General features: G+C 39.7%; 1 protein-coding gene across 4 annotated transcripts in view; it reads left to right on the top strand.

Moving 5' to 3' along the window:
• Nucleotides 1-19821, top strand: part of PAPLA1 (Phosphatidic Acid Phospholipase A1) — a 197370-nt gene extending 177549 nt beyond the window's left edge. For 3 of the 4 annotated variants that reach the window (XM_067783899.1, XM_067783902.1, XM_067783901.1), the window contains 9 exons: nt 2267-6294; nt 9712-9832; nt 9894-10219; nt 10274-10424; nt 10492-10907; nt 12881-13043; nt 13257-13603; nt 15558-15838; nt 15905-19821. In XM_067783899.1, the coding sequence (XP_067640000.1) occupies nt 2267-6294; nt 9712-9832; nt 9894-10219; nt 10274-10424; nt 10492-10907; nt 12881-13043; nt 13257-13603; nt 15558-15838; nt 15905-16058 (5987 nt within the window). In that variant the 3' untranslated portion in view covers nt 16059-19821. The remainder of the gene's footprint in view (nt 1-2266; nt 6295-9711; nt 9833-9893; nt 10220-10273; nt 10425-10491; nt 10908-12880; nt 13044-13256; nt 13604-15557; nt 15839-15904) is intronic. The other variant, XM_067783900.1, reaches the window with a different exon arrangement.
• Nucleotides 19822-21998: the final 2177 nt, after the last annotated feature.

A 21998-nucleotide genomic window follows, 5' to 3' on the forward strand; every position in this document is an offset into this window, starting at 1 on the left:
AAATAATAAAACTAATACCCTTAGAAAAACTCTTTTCAAGTCAAATTTTTTCATAATTTTTTTTTGTTTTCTTCCTGCCTGTAACAACACGCCTCTTACACACATGTCCATATTTCATATATATAATAATTTATATTCTACCCATCTGAGCACATTAATAATAAATTGAATGGTGTTTTTAGAACGTTTTTTTATTTTGTCGTATGAGTGAAGCATCTTAAATTATTTATTCAAATATGAGTTGATGATTGTTTTTTTAATGAGATTTTTTAAATGTTTGGAACCTTCCCAAATGCTATTTACTTTAACAATGAGATTTGCTGTAGACTAACTATTCGGTTGATTTGTATGCAGGACATGTTGTCTAAAGTTGCTTTTTGTTTTATCTTTTCTCGTATTAGATTTGTAGCATATTGCTGGCCTTATGTAGGCTAAGCGCGTTCTCTGGCATACAATTTTCAATGACCTCATGCCCTTGAAAGTTGTTAATATAACGTTCGTCTTAACACAAACAACGCTTTTGCGAAAGGTGAAAAGATATTCTTGGAAAAACTTCTGTATTATGGCTGTCGCTGAGGCTTTTATACTTGGTTGGTTTGTTTAGCGAGTCCCATCTGACTCTACTTAAGAGTTAAGTTTTCAGTTAAAACAAAGCGTGTGAAACAACGGGAAGTAATGAAACAGGTTGTAAAATTAACGAACGCACAATTTTAGATTGGGTAATGACCAACCACTGCTTTATCGAATTGGAGTCGGTAATGTCAGATTATGTTAATGCTTTGAAAACATAATGAAAACCAACCATTACTGAAATATACGTCCCTTTCTGAGCCCAAAATTTCAAGGACCGGCTTCACTGCTGCAACACCTACACAAGATTCCCACCATAACAGCTTAGTGGCCACCCCATTTCCCTATATTATGTGTACACAAATCAGAGTAACGCTAAGTCGATTCTTCAGGTCCGTGGTCCACCCTTACCAGATGTGTTGACTGTAATTGGAAGAAAAGAGTCTGATTTTGTTCTGATGTAGGAGTTTCTGCGTCCACCGTCTCGTCTGATAATAGCGTACTCCCCGCCCCCATTTTTCGTTTAATAGAAAAACCCAACTTTTTTCGCCTCTGACTTGGTCTCGTCAATAACGGTAACGATATTCCAATGTGGTTTTTTTCCCAAATTCCCAGTTTTTATAGTTCACCTTTTTAATTTGTCAATACAAAACTTTACCACGGAACACACCGCTGCACCTTCATTCAGCCCTTCGCAGATACTTGATGTTCCCTAACCAGAGAGTTCGAATGCCTTTGGGGTAATTGGGCCTAGTGCTCTTTGGTTGCGATGAAGTGAAGACCGTGACTCTAGAAAAAGACTCACTAGGTAATGAAGACTGATGGGCAATCTTACTTGTATGCGTGCACCGGCAAAGAAATTAGTATTTAAAAGGATTTGGACAGAGTTATCGCTGACTCCACCCGTTGCCCTAGCCTAATCACTATCGACCCTTCTTTCCTTTATCGGGAAGATTGTGCAATGACGGCATCAAACAATATCACAAAGTATTTCCTAGATATGACAAAGATTAAGAATGAGCACTCGAGACATTAGGCGCCGTTCTAAAACTCTTGCCCATAGAGTAGGCATCTCTAGCAACACGAACTCCATATACACTGAGGTCTCATTTTTAGTTTCATATTTCTTAGTTGATTTTCCCACAAGATGGAAAATGTATGTATGCTAGGACGATTTTCCGATTTTCATCCGTTTCCATATTTGGCTTTTAGACAAACCAGTTTCCTTGTTCTGCCATCTTCAGTACCATTTCTCGTTTTCGGCAGATTTCATTTTATCACTGCATTGTCTTCCAGCCTGGCGTTCCGGCCCTTAGGAAAGTTGTGAAGTTCCTCGGTAGCAAATTTATATAAATTTGAGGAATGAAAACTAGTCTGAAGATATCAGCAGTCTGTGAGCATTTAGTGTGCAGACCAAATTTGAAAAGACATATTATGGCTTTAGTGATAGCCCTGCTTCAACCAAATTACATTACCTAACTTTAACTGTCTACGAGTGCTACAAGAGATCTGGGCTCGTAACGTGTGTTACGATTCGTATCGAAATTAAGTTTTCACTCAAACATTAATCGTTCTCTTAAATCTCATTAAGTTTTCATCTCAATCCTGCGTTTTGATTTAGACCTCCTCGGTATCATGTATTACTACTAAGTTTGCTATAAAACCCCAAACAATCTGTTTTTCTTTTTTTTTACAGATCCAAAACCACTCGTTACCATTGGAAGTCGAACCGATGTAGACACTGAGAACTTGGACGAAATCAATTTAAATACAACCAACGAAGAAACACAATCAACATCTAACTCTGCGGCCAATATAGCCCACATTGATGCGAATGCCAATCAACTTTGGACTAACGTGAACAATCAGCCAACTGATTCCATACTAAGTCAAGCTGCTTCGTCATTCTCAGCGTTGCCATCAGTGGCATCGAGTGTGCTATCGACCTTCTCTAAGCGCATCTCTGAGTACTCGGGATCCAACAGTCGCGAACGTACACCTACAAGTGATAACGCTAATATAGCATCACAGTTGGATATACAACCAGCTTACTTAACCCAACAGCAATATCATATACAACCACCACCACCACCATTGATACAACAACACCAACAACAGCCGTCCACACCACAACAGTATTCATTATATAATAATAGTCCGCAGACAAGTTCGCTAACATCCTTACCGACTGTGTTTGCCTCAACTGCTGTGACGTCAGTTGCAACTTCAGAAAGCAACGCGACAACCTTGCCTACACAAGAGCCACCCAAACTTTATACGCCCTCAGAGGTGCCAATTTTACCTGCAGTCAGCTCGATTCCTCCAACGTCAGCAAGTGGCCAGAATACCTATCGATTAGCTGCTAAGAAGAAACTTTACGCTCCCATACCTGGGCTGTCAGAGCAGCATACTGTGGGCGGCTTTTCAGCACCATCAACGCTAGGTCCATTAAGCAGTACATCTCCGTTGCAGGGTTATCCACCACTCCCAATACAACCTGCAACTCCAATCGATCCTTTCGGTTATCCAACGCAGACATTATCTACACAATTTAACCCATACGATCCTAATCAACAAACAGCACAGTCGCTTAGGCAAGAGGAAAAGAAAGCTGGTGGTCTTTTTGCGAACATAAGCAATTTGGTACCGACTGGAGTTCTTTCGAATATTTCCGGATTAGTACAGACGGCAACCGGGTCATTTACGCCATCTCCAAACAAGTCAACAGGCGAAGAGTTAGGCCAACAGCCATTCTACGGCTATCAGCAAACACCTTCAGGATCTGGGATCACACCTCCAGCACAACATCAAAGCTATTCTACACCAAGTGTAGATCTTAACCAATCAGCTGGGAAATTCTTTACACCTGCACAAATATCTCAGTTCCCATCCACACCAGCGGGAGTTACGCAGTTTGACGCGCGACAAGCAGCTCCAGCGCATATTGTACAGCAAACGTCGCATTTATTTTCGCAGCCCTCGTCAGTTCCAAATCAAGCTTGGCCACCACCTCCCACCACTGGTTTTGTAGCAGCGCCACCTAAGAGTGCTACGCCCGAGTCCATAAAGCAACGTCCATCCGCATCGACAACTCCGATAACATTTTTTGACCCTACGAAGCAACCATCAACAGCTGGTATCTTTGGTACTACCGAACCAATATCAGCTACCAACGAAGGACCAACATCAGCTGCTGCACAGTTGACAGAGCCGTCGCTTCCGCCGAGTGTGGTATCAACAGTTAATAATCCATTATCATTGTTTCAGCCGACACAGTCTCCATTTTCAGCACCACCAGGGGAACTTGCGTCAACAGCAGCAGTTCAGCAACAATCGAACCAGCAACCACAGCTTACTGCAATACAAGCTGCAGCCAGCTTGCCTGCCGAAAGCAATACAAGTATTTTCTCACCTCAACCTTCTGTGACCACTAATCAATCACATCTACCACCAACTGCTGTCGGCTCAACTTCATTTCGTTTGCAAAAGGGTACACGCCTTTATAAGAGTCCATTGACCTCTGCAGAAACTGCACCGGTACAAGTACAGGCTGGTGGTCTAATACAACCGCTAGCTCCGCCAGTTAGCTTTTTTAATCCCTTTGGCTCAGCTGCGCCTACAAGTCAACCAAATCCTCAGTTTTCCACAACAGTTGCTCCAGAAGCTCCAACATTAGTGCCCAGCTATTTCATACCGCAGCAGGCAGAATCAAGCGTTGGACTTTTTGCCGTTGAAAATCAAGAAAAGGAAAAGAAAGTCACTGACATTCACGAATCACATGAACTTGGTACTTCAAAGCACGAGGAGTCACAATTATATGTGCCAACTACTGTAGAACGCAACGGAACTTCTACAGAGCCGTCCCTACTAGGCGAAGATATTGGCGCTTTAATTCAACAACAAACGATTGAAGCTATTCTACCTGAAGTTGTTGAAACTACCAATCTTGGATCTGCAGAACACATTCCCACAGAAACAGCGTCTAAAGCTTCGAACCAATCGGAAACCTTTCCCAAAGCTTTGGAAGAACTTGCGTTGAAAGAAATAGAGAGTGAACAAAAAAGTATTCAGCATCTACCGACAGAGTCTGCAGATAGCACTAAACACATCGTACAGGAAAATCAAGAGCCGCAAGTGCCAGAGCAATCTACTGAACTTGTAAATACAGCTATTGGGCCATTGAAATTTCCAAAGGCAACGGAAAATCCACTCTCAGAGCTAGAACCGAAACTCTTGTTACCCGTTTCAACATTGCAGCCTACTTCTTTCGTACAACCGGCTGAGCAGAAGCAAGCACCACCGCCTTTACCATCTTTGTTTCCGAAGCCAACAGAAGGAAACCCATTATTGCCACCGTCGCTGCAACCAGCCAATACCCTTGCGAAACAAAGTCAAAACTCCAATCCCTTTCGTCGAAGCGTTGGTGCTACACCGTTTGCACCGGTTCCAAAGCCGTCTAACGAAGCACAACCTAAATTAGCAAATTTCTTTGTAGACGCTTTGGGCGTACCAAAATCAGGTGCCGCGGAGTTTAAATTATTTGCCCCACCAACACCACAACTTTTCCCGTGTGAACAACAGCCAGCAAAAGCAATCCAGTCAGAAACATCACCTTCAGCTCCTGTAGCTTCTACTACAGTGTCGAGTGCAGCTGGACTCTTCGGGTTTGTTGATCCCACACAACAGTTAAGCCAACTCCCGCCAGTATTTGATCAAAATAACACAAGTTTTCCTCCTCTACCTGAGCAAATCGGTATTGCACCACCGGCACTTACACAGGAGTCACCACCAACCGTATCTGAACTTGACAACGAAAAACTTTCGCTGGGTATCCCACCACCGATCGGCTTTGATAATCTAGTCTCCGCGCTTAAGCCTGTGACAGCAGCGCAGTTCGGTACTGAGCCGGCGACTGCACCATTGCTTCCGTCAGCCGATATTACAGTTCAGAGTACCGCATTGCCGACAGGGATCGTACAAGTACCTTCCAGTTTAACTTCTGGCAACTCTGAAACTCAGCACTCGGGCGTTGATAATTCATTTTCGAATTATTTTAATCAAAGTGAATCGTCACGAAACGAACAGCAACAAAAGCTAGAAACAACAAAAATTGTAGCACCATCAATTTCCGCCACATCGCCAGCTCATTTCTTTGACACTTTTGCACAACCACAAGTGCCAACGCACCAAGAAGAACAGCAACAATCGGCACTAAAACATAAGTACCAAACACAAGATCAAACGAACGAAGATCAACGCTTACAGAACTTCTTTAATAATCCACCACAACGTGAAAATAACGCTGGTATAGGTGATCTTGGATACGATTTGGTCCATAGTGGTCTTACCGCACGTAATTCAGAATCTCTAACAACTATTTCGAAAATAGTAGAGCCGCCATCTTCATCTTGCTCAGAGTTTTCAGAGTGGAATAATAGTAACGTGAGTACACGTACTTTCCCTGTTGACATATTCGCCAAGCGTAGTACAGAGAAAATTTTAACGGTTGTTCAGCCACAACTAGAAGTGCCACAGTCGCAAGTGCCATCAGCAACTGCGCCCGAAATTGGAGAATCTGTAGCAGATACAAATACAGATTCACCTAATACTTTATCGGCTCTAAGAAGTTACGCAGAATTGCCAGAGGAGATTTCAAGTCAACTAAGAATGGCTAATATGCTGATTGGAGAAAAGGCTGCTGCTTCAGCGCCACCAAATACTCTTGTGAGTATGATTTTATGTAAATAAATAAAAAATAAATGTAAGGCGCGATAACCTCCGAAGAGATCTAAGGCCGAGCTTCTCTCCCAATTTGCGTCGTGCTCCTCTTGATTTTTCCCTACAAATTGGCCGGACGGGACCTACATGTTTTATGCCGACTCCGAACGGCATCTGCAAGGCAGATGAGTTTTCACTGAGAGCTTTTCATGGCAGAAATACAATCGGAGCGCTTGCCAGACACTGCCGAGGGGCGACCCCGCTTAGAAAAATTTTCTTCTAATTGAAAAATCTTATTTCTAAAATTTTGATGTTGCTTTGCCCGGGAGTTGAACCCAGGGCATACGGTGTGATAGGCGGAGCACGCTACCATCACACCACGGTGGCCGCCATGATTTTATGTAATACTCGTATTATATTGAAGTTTATTTTATTTCTTATTCAAACTTTTCAGCAATGAAAGATTTAAAGGTTTTTTAGCGTGAATTCGATGGATACAGTTCGAGAGTCGCCCTGTGCATTTAAAACCATTATTAACTCTGTAAGGTTCGTTTTAGGGGCATACAAACTGCTCCAGCTCAAGTTGTGGCCAAACTGGAGTCAGTTTGAAGGTCTTTTTGACTGTCAACACTCTTTAGAACCATTAAAGTATTTATGATTCTAAGGTCGCGCTGGTCAGGCGGTAGTCTTACAGCACAAACACCTAATTCATTTTAAAACGATTCAGCCTATTCTGTTTAGCTAAGGCACTCTCAACTAATACTAATTTTTAAGGCGGATTTAATTCAACGCTTTGGTCACTTCAAAGCGAAGAAAACAGTAATGCGTTTCATTGTTATCTTATGGCGCTGTCAAAGGATCAAAGTGCAGCAACGCGACCAAAGCGTTTATGTACTAATAACGATTTAAATATAGATAGAATAAGCCTGATTCAATTTGTGATCCGCATAATTTGTTAATTTCTTGTCTTCCGCAACGTTGCCTTTAATAAACCTACTTTTTCAAAAATAGATGTCGCTGCTTAGCCTTTCGTCGTATGAGTTAAATGAACAAAAGTGTGTACAAAAGTATTACGACCTCTGCTTCTCAAGTGTCTTAATGATCCAGAGCATTACCGTGAGAATTGAGCGTGAAACGGAGCTGGAAAACTCACTGGATGGTGGCTTTAGTTGAAACGCTTTTGACCTCAACTGACCAGCGGGTCAACTTGAGGCATTTTTTGATGTCAGTCAATTTGACCTAATGAGTACCAAGCATATGAATGAGGCTTGAACTATTCGTATTCCGCTAAGGCCGTTTTTCTTTAATACTGATTTTTTTCCCCCAGTATGGAGGCTACTTTTACTCCAGAGCTGTTTAGGCACCAAACCAATTTTTTTTTTTCGAGTAATGATGAAAAAATGTCTTCTATTGATCCTACGCTCAGGTCTTGCTGTTTTACTCTTGCAGTCTTTACGATGTTCCAGCATTGTCGACATTATCACCGCCTATTTCCTCCAGCATCGATTTTAGCTGCATTGCGAGCATTTAAGGCCGATATTTTTAGCACCGCCCAATACGCACTTTCGATTTTCGACCTTTTCCATTCTGTACAGGTATTTTTGAAATACCCGTGTTCAGAAAGCATTTGGGTAAAGTAGTAATTTACCTCTATGATTGAACATAGTAGTATCGCCAGATGGACTGCTTTACGCGGTTTTGCCTCAGCCTACATGTTTTCTCCCTGCTTCCTTGGATGAGGAATACGCGCTCGACCTGTCTGTTTTTTTTGTTTTGTTGAATCCCATAGCCTTTTCAGCGCTAAAACAGCGATGGAGATTATTTCCACAATCACTATCTCGACTGGTCCTGATACTGTTCGATAAACAGCAGCTACTCTCCTGTCCAGAATTTCGAAGCTTACAGCGGTCCTTCATCTGAGGTGTGTTCGTCGAAAGCTTGCCGTACAGTAGCCTGGACAGGGTGACATCGATCAGTGGCTTTATTCCACATCACTTTGAGATAAACGTTTAACTAGAACTGAGCTGTCTTGTATTCGGTATAAAGCTTATAAAGAGCCAAATTCGATGTATCGATGTCCTAAGCAAATCCTGCATATAGTCCGTATACTTTGGTTTACTTGGTATCGAATTCAATGAAGTTTGGGGAACATTTTGTCCCCTCGTTCGCAAGGAGGCAATGAGATGCGAATGCAGTTTGAACCCGGGCTATGATAATTTCAGTGCTAGATTAGGACAGAATTTCACTCTACTTTAGCCAGTTTCATATGGATATACAACTTTTAAGACTACGGCTCAATGGAATACGACTTAGCTTGTAAAATGTTATCTTACAATCTGAGCTATTTAGTATAGTTTTGTTAGATATCGACGGCTAAATAGGAAATCACCCCAGAATTCGTTTGATAAGACAGGCTGTGCTCTAAATGCATGCAGAGGTAGTTTTGAAAAATCCGGTGGGTGAAATGCTATCCAGCAGTCTCATACTCGTATCTGCGAATATCCTTCTTCGCTCTAGGCTGCATCTTACTTCTTAAGAACTAACATCATCTGAGCTATAGTAGCAAAAAAGGCACTTGCAAAGGTTTTGGATAGTGCTATCGATATTGATAGTCCTCCGGCATTAAAGTGCTGCCCGACTGTGTTGGGAAAGCTTTGAAAGAATAAGTCGAACCTTCTACATCATCGTATTAGGGGTCGCAATTCGCGACTCACAGGACTCACATCGTGTAGCTGAGGTTGACAATTACATTGGAGAAGCTTATTGCACGCTGCAAACCCTTAGATTCCCATAATCTGGGACCCAAGGAGTGTTATACCCTTGTAAACTACAGGAAATCTTTTGGCTGATACCTGATAACTAGACGCGGCTGGGCGCATTCAGTCGATTCTTGATAAGGCGGGTTACGAGTCAACCAAGCAAATCCTGGGTTGAGAAACATTTCCGCGGTGTTCTTTTCAATAGAAATCCATACGTTATATTGTTGTTGTAACCCAACAACACTACCCTAAGGTTTAGGGCAGTATTACGTATATGGGCAGTGCCCTGCCTGATATGAAGTCGGTATGCCCTAACATTTTCTGGTACTGGTAGTCGGACCAGAGAGCACAATTTTTTTTGATCGCGCGAACCTTCGGTTTGCGTATTCGCCTCTTACGACAGGCATGTCTTTCCGCAGGTTTTTCCTAAGCTCATTAACCAGCTGTGATCATGCGGTGTGGGTCAATATTCTAGGCAATTCTATCAGCGATGTCTGTTTGGAGGATGCAAAGTGAGTCTCGGACTAAGTGCCATTCTATCTCCTACCTTAGCTAATGTTGAACTTTGCTTAATCAGGGACAATATCGACACGGATTAATACAAATAAATAGCTCCCAGCCAAGTGATTTAACATAGCTTATTCTTTTAATCTTTTAACTTTAGGCTTACCTACCCGCTGTCAAACATTGGTTCTATAAACATCCGAATGGCAATAATAAATTTGTTTGGAGACCATTCAGTCATTATGATTCTGCTTTGCTTGAGACAACTCTAAATATGGGTGGTGAGCGAGTGCAAATTTGTTTAAAATGATAGTTATTAACTAAAATATATATCCTTACCAGATAATGCGCCCAATATTGTCGCAGTCGAAGGTGGTCGCTATGATGTGAATATCAAGGAACGCACTAAAGCACCAGTCTATTGGGAGGGCGCTAAAATGGAGGTTAGACGTTGCTCGTGGTTCTATAAGGGAACCGACTCTAAAATGGTACCCTACGAAGAGGCTATTGCCGATCTACTTGAAAATGAATACAAACAAGCAGTGGCGAGTGGGGAATGGCATAAAAAAATCGTATTATCTATGCATGAGCAGGTAACATTCCATGGACCTACAGTTATTGTACACTTTCAACAACAACAATCTAGTGATGCCTGGGGTGGTACATCGGTGAGTTTTAATTGCGACATTTAAACGTGAATTAATGTTAATTTTTTCATTCAGCAAACAACAACCCGTCCACGTGTGGTTAAACGCGATTTGGACGATTTCATTATCGAACAGGGTGAATCACAACGTGTCGATCATTTGTTGCTTATGGTACATGGTATTGGTGCGGCGTGTGATTTGAAAATGCGCAGTGTTGATGAAGTTGGTAAGTGATTTGAAATTTAAGGTGCATCTTTTATCTCAGCATTTTATTCTACTTTTTCCTATTTTAGTTGATGACTTCCGTCAGATCGCTCAAAATCTGGTGCAATCACATTATAAGAATTCAACAGAAATGGGACTGGTTGGACGTGTGGAAGTTCTACCTATTTCATGGTATAGCCATTTACATTCCGATGAAATGGGCATCGATGAAAAGCTTCGTTCAATTACCTTGGAATCAATACCAAAATTACGCAGTTTTACCAATAATACCATACTCGATGTTCTCCTATACACCAGCCCGAAATTTTGTCAAAAAATTATGAACAGAGTGGCATCATCAATGAATGAAGTGTATAATAAATATCGGGAACGTCATCCAGAATTTAATGGTGGTGTTTCCGTATCAGGTCATAGTTTGGGTTCATTGATAGTATTCGATTTACTTTGTCACCAAAAAGCACCGAAAGATAGTGAAGAGAATTTGGTAAGTCTTTGGATTATTTATAGTGGCGATATAATATGTATTTACATTTTTGTGATTATTTGCCATTGGTATTACGGGAAGTTCATCTTTTGCAGAACTTTTCTCTTAAAGAATACATCTTCTTTTGACATCATTTATAATTCCGAGTAATATAGACGTATAGAGCATCTTTGTTTGTTTTCTTAGAGTAGACTGCTGCCATTGCTCACTAAGCCCTGAAGGCTTTGGGCAATGTTATCGATGTTGATGTTCCTTTGCCGGATGCAGATCCGGTACATACCGGTACCATGCCCGACCATCTTGGAAACGATTTGGTATAACTACTTGCGACCTTCTAGGCCATAACACCCTCCCACCCCCTACATCCATGAGGAGTTCGGGGTCGCCAGAGCCTCGGCTGTTAATGAAACAGGATTCGCCACGTATAGGTGAGGTTGACAATTGGGTTGGAGAAGCTATATTTTGCGCTGGCAACACCTTGAAAGGGTTGCGTTACACAACCCCTTAAATCTATTTGGTATTTTAGTCGCCTTTTATGACAGGCATACTTACCGCGGATATATTGTAACCCCCTAACCGGCTGGGGGTCTCGCTAAGCCCTAAGTAGTACTTGTTGCCAAGAGTATGATATCTACATCGGCTGCCTTTATTTTCGCTATTAACATTGGTTCCCAAATACATATGTTATGTTTTATTTTGTTTCAATTTCGAAGTTACTTCTATTAGCAGTTATAAAGAAAGCGTAATTGGTAGTAGCCGGAGAGGTCATTCTCAACACTGCTGTACGCCATTTGCCATAGCTGTACAAGCTTTTTTATGAACTAAAATTCAGACATGCCATACCGATGGCGCAGTTCAGAACCACACCCCATCTGTGGGGCACTCACGATTTTTTCGACCCCTGTTGTTGTTGTCGTTGCGATAAAGACACTCTTCGAAGGCTTTGAGCAGTGTTATCGATGTTGATAGTTCTTTGCCGCATATATATCCGTAACAAGCACTATTAAGGTACAAGTTCGACCATCCCAGAGCATTGGCTGCTAAAGAAACAAGACTCGCCACGGCTAGGTGCGGTTGACTATTGGGTTGGAGAATCTAAAAATTGCGCTGGCAACCCCTTGAAAGGGTTGCGCTACACAACCTCTTGAAACAATTTGGTATTTTAGTCGCCTCTGACGACAGGCATACCTGCCCAGCGGGTTAGGGGGCTTAGAATATACCTTTCGTTTTTTGGATTTTAGCGAAAGCATACGATAGGCAAATCTTAGCGTTGACCCTAATGGGTCTGAAAAAATGATTTTTGTCTTCACAGATAACGTTCGTAACCGACTGCAATGCCGCCGATTCCACGGTTTTTAGGCCCAAAGCAAGGTTTTAGGTTATTTACAAATACTTGTCTCTGATAAGATGGCATGTCAACTCGTGGGAGAACTGCATGTATGAGAAGATCTCTCTCTATTCCGGAATTTTGAGATAAAGCAGGAAACTATTATCTGATAACGGATATTAAAAATGATCGAACGATTTAAAAGCTCATTCGACCCTGTAACTGTTTATTAAATGTCCAAAGAACTGTGGGTTCGGCATTGATAGTAGTTTATTGATGCAGTATGTCTTTTCCCCTATTTCTCCTACTTCCTCTTGTTCTTATTATCCTGTACCGCTCTCTGTCTCTTTATTCTTATACCTCTAACTATAACCCTATACCCCCTGTTGTTGTTGTTGTAGCGATAAGGGCATTACCCGAAGGCCTTGGGGAGTGTTATGGATGCTGATGGTCCTTTGACGGATGCAAATCCGGTACGTTCCGGTAATAAGCACCATTAAGGTACTAGCGCGACCATCTCGGGAACGATCCTTATACCCCCTCTTCTCTATTCGCTCTTCCTTAGGCGTTTCCGTTCTTTCGGTCAAGATACAAAACTTTATCTTAAAACATTGCTATATTTTTTGTTTAAATTGTTTTTCTACAGGAGAATCCCGATCAACTTGGCACAAGTCCCATGGATATCAGCAATGATGATTCAAACGTTACCAGCTACACAATGGGTCATGCTGGTACCGGTCAACCATTCATACATTATGCGCAGCTTAGTTTTCAACCTAAAAAGTTTTTCGCATTAGGATCACCAATTGGTAAGTATTTCATCGGCCAGCTTTAAACTTGCCAAATCCAAAGTTGCGGCTGCCGATTCTTCATAACGAGGTTACCCAAAATATTATTCTCTATTGAGTTATTGTGATTTGAGCTCGATTACGATCTAAGACACCTCTTTGCAAATCGGCAGCGAGCTTACATGCCAACTTCTTTAATTATAACTTTAACAATCACTCAAATTCTCATTGCAGGTATGTTCGTAACTATACGTGGTATTGATAATCTTGGCTTGGACTTTCGTCTACCCACATGTGCTGGCTTTTACAATATATTCCATCCTTTCGATCCGGTCGCCTATCGTGTTGAAGCTTTGGTTAATCCTGATATGAGTGGTGTGCGACCGGTTTTGATACCACATCATAAAGGACGCAAACGTATGCATTTGGAATTGAAAGAGACCATGACGCGCGTAGGTGCAGATTTGAAGCAACGATTTTTGGAAACTTTCAAAACAACGCTGGAGAGTATGAACTTTTTGGGTGTCTCAACACGAAGTAATCGCGAAGCGGAAGAGAATATAGCACAGGAAGTGGACGCGGTATGTGGAGTTGTTTTTGTTTTTTTTTATAGAGAAAGACTCCGGGAGTGTACATAAACCTAATTGAAAATGGAGAGTTATGGGTAGGAGAACTAGTGGAAAATGAGCAAGGGCGATAAAGTAAGGTAGAAAAGTTCAAGAAGAAGTATGTATCGAAAGTGGGTTGCCTTTCGAAAGTTAATGCGAGCTAGCGGGACAATGGGATGGTGAATGTGAATGCGGACTCTACAGCTAATTCGAAGGCGCCGGTTAAGGCAGTCTAATTTGAATTTGTAGACAAATCTAAGCGCAAAAGCGAATATGAATTTCAGGGCGAAATCGTAGGCACATTTAACTAAAAAAGTACTTCGCTCTGCTTAGTCGGCACATCCATTCATGCAAATGGAAGTGGAGATTTAACGGGAATTTCCGTTCTATCAATTTTGGTGACCTCTTATGAAAAGCATGTCTTACGGGGGGTGTATTCTAAGCTCATTAACTCGCTGCGGCACATAACCCCACCTGTTGTAGTTGTTGTAGCAGTGAGTGTCGATTTCAGGTTGAACTCGCTGCCGATTTTGTTCCAGATTTTAGAGAAAATTCGCTGCAAAATTTTAAGAATAGAAGAAACCTCAGCGAGCTTAGAATATACCCGCAACAGCTATGCCTGTCGAGGAGGCGACTAAAATACCCAATTTATTCGAACGGTTGTGTAGCGCAACCCTTTCCAGGGGTTGCCAGCGCAATTTATAGCTTCTCCAACCCAATTGTCAACCTCATACTCGTGGCCAATCCTATATCTTTAGCCACCGAGGTTCTGGCGACCTAAAGTTCCTCATTAAACTAGGGTGGGAGGCGGGATGGCCTAGATGTTTAAATGTGGTCATACTAAATCGTTCCCGAGTTGGTCGGGCTTATACCTTAATGGTGTTTGTTACTGGAACGTACGAGATCTATATCTGGCAAAGGACCATCAACACCGATAACACTCCCGAAAAGGGTGACTTCGCAGGTAACTTTTAAGGAGACTTTCAGGATGGAATACGAAGACGATATTTTTTTTTGTTCCCCCAACGGGTTAGGGGGTTAGAATATACCCGCGGTAGGTGTGCCTGTCGTAAGAGGCGACTAAAATACCAGATTCAAAGGGTTGTGTAGCGCAACCCTTTCATGTTTCATTAACAGCCGAGGCTCTGGGCCCGAACCCCTCATGGATCTAGGGGGGGGGGGGGGGGGGGGGGGGGGGGGAGGGATGGCCTAGAAAGTCGCATGTGGTCATAACAAATCGTTCCCGAGATGGTCGGGCTTGGTACAGGAACGTACCGGCTCTGCATCCGGCAAAGGACCATCAAAATCGATAACACTCAAGGCCTTCGGGGAGTATCCTTATCGCTACAACAACAACAACAACGACACGTTTTTGTTGGATGCCGTGCCGACCTTGATAACATTTTAAGGTCAAATTGGAATACAAATTTTATGGACAGTGTTCGAAATATTTGACAGACGAGTTTAAGGGCGAGGTTGAAGCCTGAATCACCCCTGACGTACGTACATATTTCCTGCATACGATGTGCCCCCACCTTGCACCATATTTTGTTGTAATGGGGAACCAATGCCTCTTATAGCAGCATTCCTAAGGTCCAACCCTATTGAAACTGCAACTTTCTTGGACACCCGTCAGAGGATTTTGATGATAATTTTTAAGTGTTCAATCGTATTGAATGCGACGAAGCTTGGTTATACACCAACAACAGCAAAGAGTTGAGCGGGAAAGAGGTTGAGGAATGTAGGTGGCGATTGGACCGCAATTAGGGGAGAGTTAGAAAGTGTATGTGGGACATAGAAAGTAGACGAAAAGGAAGATCTTTGTAAAAAATATATAACCACGCAAGTAAGCTGATAACCAGGGTCACGAAAATACCCAATATTCTTAAATTGATACTCAATTAAAAAAACACAACTTCCTTTGCAGGTCCTTAGCATGCAAATAGCAACAGAGAAGCAACTGCAACAAATAAAACAATCAAATATCGAAGACAACCAGCAGCCTAGCACATCGCAAGCCAATAACGAAACAACGCGTACACGCTCCGACTCTGTATCAACGTCACATTCTGATTCTGATTTAGTTGAAATTGATTTTCCACTTGGTAAATTGAATGATTCCAAACGTATTGATTATGTCCTACAAGAAGCACCACTCGAATTTATCAATGAATATATATTCGCTATGGGCGCACATGTCTGCTATTGGTAAGTTATACAAATTATAAGAGAAAAAAAAAAAAAAAATACATAATGCTAAAATTATATTTATAGGGAATCTGAGGATACGATACTTTTTGTTATGAAGGAAATTTATACAGGACTTGGCATAAGTCCGGACAATCAAGTGCCACAACAAACAATGACTATAGAGCGACCAAGTTCACGAAATAGCAACACACTTTCACCCATAAATGAAAAACGCTGAAATATTTTTTTTTCTTTGTTAAGAATACATAAATTTTTATAAATTATGCGTGTGACATGTTAGTGGTTCTTATATTTTTGTAATGCAATGAAATAGTGTAATTTACAAATTTTACTTAACACTAGTATGCAATATTTCTGGCATATATATATATATATATTAACCTGGATCGATTTGTATGGGCGAAAGTAAACCGATATTGCGCCATCGAATTTTCGATAGGATTTGGGCTCAGGAAAAAAAAGTTCCCCTAAGCATACCCAAAAAAATAATTTTCGAGCCTGCGAAAAGGAATGGCGAAAGGGTAAATTTTTCGACCAAAACACTCCCCATACCAAAAAAAAAAATACGGTTGTAAAAACGTTGGCGATAACAGTTTTTTGAAAAAAAAAAAATATTTTTTGGGTTTTAGGGAGTGGTCTGGTTGAAAAATGTACCCTTACGCCATTTTTTTTTCGCAGGCTCGAAAATTATTTTTTTTTTTGGGTATTTGTAGTGGAACTTTTTTTCCTGAGCCCAAATCCTATCGAAAAATCGATGACGCGATATCGGTTAATAAATAATAAATAACACAGTCTAATATATATGTATATTAGACTGGGTCGCAATAAAAGAGTTGTAAAAGTCCGCTTGAAGCTTATGTTGAAAGGGTTTTGGAACAATTTTTAATTTTTTTGTCCTTCGATATATAGCCGAAATTGTGTTCTGTTTATTGTTACTTTGTTATTTGACATCCGATTTTGGATTTTAATACATCATTATTTTGATCTTGGAACTCTGCATATTTGCTTTTAATGTCCTTTCAATCTATGAAGTCGTTTTCACTTGATTATATCACTTAATTGGGTTGTATCCGCCCTTTATCCTTTTTATTTTACTAGAAAATTGAGTACATTGTTGCTATTGGGCCATTTTCCTAAGCCATTCAATTTATAGCACTTTTAATGATATTTATAGCTACTAAGCAACCTAACTCGTCCCTCGCCAGTGATTTGGCAAACACTTTTTTTCTATCTTGACACGAATCAAGTCTTGTAACACTAACACTAAGGTCGCTTACTAGTTTTACTAAGTAAACTTTTAGCCTCACTGATGCTAAAAATAAGCCTTATACGTAAGAGTATATATACATGCAAGATATGTCAACGCATAATATGTTAGTTGTTTTTACAGCTCATATTGGATATCATGTAATATCATGTAATAATCATGTTGGTGTAGCGATAAGGACACTCCCCGAATGCCTTGGGGAATGTTATCGAGTTGATGCTCCTTTGGCGGATGCAGATCCGGTACGTTCTGGTACCAAGCCCGACCATTTCGGGAACGATTTGTTATGACCACATGCGACCTTTTACGCCATCCAGCCCTTCCACCCCCTAGATCCATGAGGAGTTCGGGGTCGCCAGAGCCTCGGCTGTTAATGAAACAGGATTCGCCACGGATACTTGAGGTTGACAATTGGGTTTGGAGAAGCTACATATTGCGCTGGCAACCTGAAAAGGTTGCACTACACAACCCCTTGAATCTGGTATTTTAGTCGTCTCTTACGACAGGCATACCTACCGCGGTTATATTTTAACCGCCTAACCCGCTAGGGGAGGTTGATTAGCAGCTATAAATAACACAAAAAGTGCTTATAACTTCTTAGTTTATTGACTTAGTGAAATGGTTCGACAGCAAAAATGTTCTGAATTTAGAAAAAATTTCGTCTGGTAAAACAAAAAGAATTCTTTAGGGGGGATAAAACCCAATTATGTGACTTAATCATGTGGAATCAACTTCACAGCTTGAAAGGACATAAAAGCAAAAAGCGGATTTCAAAAACCAAGTTACAATAAAAAACAATTTTGGCTGTATTTCGAACAATACAAACAAAATATTACAATTTTTTTCCCGCAACCCTTTCTATATAAGCTTCAAATTTAGGGGCGGGCTTTCACAACTTTTTTTTTTGTATGCGGACCAACCCGGTTGTTGTCGTATTAACCATTAAGACACTCGCCGAAACCTTATCGATGTTGATGGTCCTTTGCCGGATATACATAGATCCGGCACGTTCCGGTAACAAACTCTATTAAGGTACTAGGCCCGATTTACCCGGTCTAATATACATATATGCGTGTGACATGTTTGTGGTTGTTATATTTTTATAATATAATGAAATAGCCTAATTTGCAGTGTACGAAACAAATTTTACTTAACACTAGTACAGTATACGCTCACAAATTAGAACCACTTTGTTTTAAGGTGATTCTAATTTCTGAAAAATTCTAATTCCTGGACGTTTTTAATTTGTATAAAACCTTAAAAATTAAGTCAATTTGCGTTAAAAAACTATAGTGAAATTTTGTCTTATTATTACATATAACATGTATATATACGCTAAATCAAAAAAAAAAAAAACTCCAATTACAATAAATATATTTTTGCGTTAAAAATACATAAATAGAAACACATGAAAAAAGACAAAAATGAAACAAAAACTTCATAACTAATATTCAGCGATGTGCAAAGATTTTTAGTTAGCCTCATAATAGGTATTAGAAACAGCGTTTAAAATTTATGGTTTATTATTATTCGAGTTGATATAGCTGATTGCAGATGGCGCCACATCAAGTTCTAGGGCTAACCGCTTCCCTTTAACACCTTTGCCAAGCTTTTCCAAGATCTGAACTTTGTTTTCCACGGACAATGTATTGTTCTTACGTTTATTTAGCATTTCAGCGAATTACTTTTACTTTTAAACAAAAACTTACAAAAACTGTACAGAACTGTGACGAAAATCCAACGACTGCCGAGCGTAACATGAATAAATTGGGGATTCCCCTTTTTATATCTATTTTGCAATAAAATACGCTCAGAAATTAGAATTTTCGATTCTAATTTCAGATCGTGTAATGTATTGAAAAAGTTGATTCTAATTTCTGGACATTTTAATTACTAAAGGTTCTAATTTGTGAGCGACTACTGTATAGAATTTTTCTGACAATTCGGAAATAAGCACTAAATGTTTAAAAACTAGAAAGACATGCTTACGTACAACTATTTTTGCTTACTTTACTACTTAAACTTTAAGGCCTACTTGCAGAACGGCAAGTTGACTTTTAAACTCAGAGTTAACCTGAAGCGAAGAGGTAAACTCATACATTTTTGAAAATTTTTTTAAACCAATAGTGTTTTCTTTTCTACACGAGAATGTCGCTTTCACGCCAACTCTTCAAAAAGTTGTGTTCTGTTGTAAAATCAGTGTAGCCTCACTAGAGGGCATCATTATCTTTTCTCAACAACCTACCCCTAAAAATGGCTAAAAATGCCACATTACTTGCCCTCGCTGCCATTGACGGTGCAGAGAACAGCCCTGTCAATCAGCTGATGAATCACATTGACAAGTAAACACAGTATACTATCTGTCACTTTCTAGCAAACATAAATCACCTACGATAAAGCATGCAAAATTTTGACATTTCATTTTGGCAATTTGTGTTCTTTTCAAGTCATGCAGGACGGCACTGAACATTTTAAGTTAGCTACATTTTCACATGGTGAAGTGAAAATTTTAAAAATATTTGCTCCTGAAAGTGGCGACATTTTCGGGTAGAAAAGAAAACACTGTAACTGAGCTAAAAAAAAATAACATAACTTGCCCCTCTGCAAGTGGTCCTAAATATTTATAGTTAATAAATTACTTCTGTACCACAGCTAAATAAGTATATACGCAGCACTGTCTATTGTGAATTGATATTGAGTTTATACACTAAACTTGATAAATATATGCAAAAAAATCGCCAAAACTTTTTTTTTTTTTGATTTTGAAAATGTCAACTTTGCACCAATTATTGTAAATTAAATATTAAAACTTTTTTCATACTAATATGTTAATCTAGCTTTGACACAATAAAGTATCTGAACGTAAACCATTGTTAAATCAAAAAGTGCTTTTTCATTATTTTTATTCTGGAACGTGTTTGCAAAAGGTTATATAGCCACCTACTTTTAGATTGATGCACAATTTGATCCAAGCTTCTATTATTCACGATTCGAGCGCTACTTGAGATGTCGTTTTATCGACAACTACCAACGACTAAACCGTTTAATGTTCATATCTCTTGAACCAATCGGTTTTTCGATAACTACTGTCGACTTGTGCCAGTAAAAGTCAAATCGTTAATTTGGTGGCCAAAACCATTGCGTGAAACCACTGAATACACTGTGTGAAACACGTCATTTCATACTCCTTTAAAAAAAGAAGTCTTAAAATGCCATGTTCCATAGGGCTTAGTGAGCCGAACTCGAAAACGATTACAGAAGCGGAAAACTTTTCTGAAGGCTCTTAAGTTAACGCTTTAAATAAAAAGTGTATGTGGTTGTATTTTTACTTGAAAATTCATCATATAAATTACCCCCGCCTAATCTTTATTTAACTTAAACCCATTAAAAGCGTAGCAGCAGACCTCGAACCTTTATCAGTCCAAATAAGGCTGTAAAGCTGCATAGCTGACATCGTCATAGAGATTAATACTTTGTGGGCTAAATGGACTTCACTGCAAATTCGAAGGATCCTGAATGTTAAAAATATTTTGTTTAATCCCAAACGATTTGTGAGATTCCAAATTTTACTTTTGAAGTTTAAAAAGTCGAAAATTTTGCAAACCGTGTTTGTATATTCTACTAGGCGCTCAGAAGTTAAACACAAGCGGCAGCGGAAGCATTGCATTATAAAATGCGCCTAAATGTATGCTACATATTAAAAACGTTCAGCGGAAGCAAATCCGTTGCACGCATTATACAAAAGTCATAAGCGCCTAAGTCAAGATGGGGTAACAAGCAAAAATAATTGTTGATAGCATTTTATACCTACTAAATAAACACTAATAATTATACATTTTAATCATGTATAACGGTTCATAAATGGAGTATTGATTTTGAACGATATTTGCATTTATATGCATTTATATTCGATATTTGAAGCGTTTTACACAACTTTTCGATAGCGTGATTACGACTTAAGCTGTTATGACTTGTGAACATAGATATATCGTGCTGCAATAGCTGAACATAATTTGATTTTGCTTTCTTCATATAATTAGAATTTTATATTTTATTTGTTTTTTACTGTAAATATCCATTTCCTGCATTTTATGATTCCTTTTTATATCATTGCATTTATTTTTTGTGTTTGCCACTAACTTTCTACTAGATTTCGTTAATTTTGGGCAACATATTCAATATTTCTAATGTAGAAATAGGATCGATCGAGTGGCGTATAATTCGATCGAGTGCCAGCGATGTAGGTTTATGCATCTTTTAACGCTTAAACTTTGAGCTGCATATGAAAATATTTTAGGCAAGTTGATCGCCCTCAATTCTTTAATTAAAATATAAGATTGTTGTGCTTATGAATTTTTGTGAACAATAAACATTTTTTTTATAGCCAGATATGTTGGAAAAAATCGGCAGACCTACATATATCGAATTTGTATGTGAGTCGTGTATGTAAATTTTTTATTTTTATATAGAAAGTGGGCGTGGTAATCAACCGATAGGAAAGATGAGTAACAAATTTCATCACTATCACTGAAGATGTCCTCGAAGTAGGACATTGATGAGAATTTGTGATCGGTCGCACCTATTGTATGGGGCGAAGCACTGCTGCAACAACAACATGTGCTCGAAGTCGATGCAACGCTTTTTTAAAAGATATGAGCGACCGTAGAAGGTCTTCCATGCCCGTTTTTTTCTAAATAGTGAAATACGAATTTTATAACATGCTTACAAAGTTTTTCCTATAAAATTTAAGCTTTGTAGATTGATACCTTAAGATTTTAACCTTCATGAGTCCGGGTGATAAAACTTACGTACGCTACTGGAAGTCTTCATTTGTAACAAGCATGGAACTGCTTGTAAAACTAAGATGATGTTTAAGGAAGAATACTTGTT

Source organism: Eurosta solidaginis, chromosome 4, assembly GCF_040869045.1.
Source record: "Eurosta solidaginis isolate ZX-2024a chromosome 4, ASM4086904v1, whole genome shotgun sequence".
Lineage (NCBI taxonomy): Eukaryota > Metazoa > Arthropoda > Insecta > Diptera > Tephritidae > Eurosta > Eurosta solidaginis.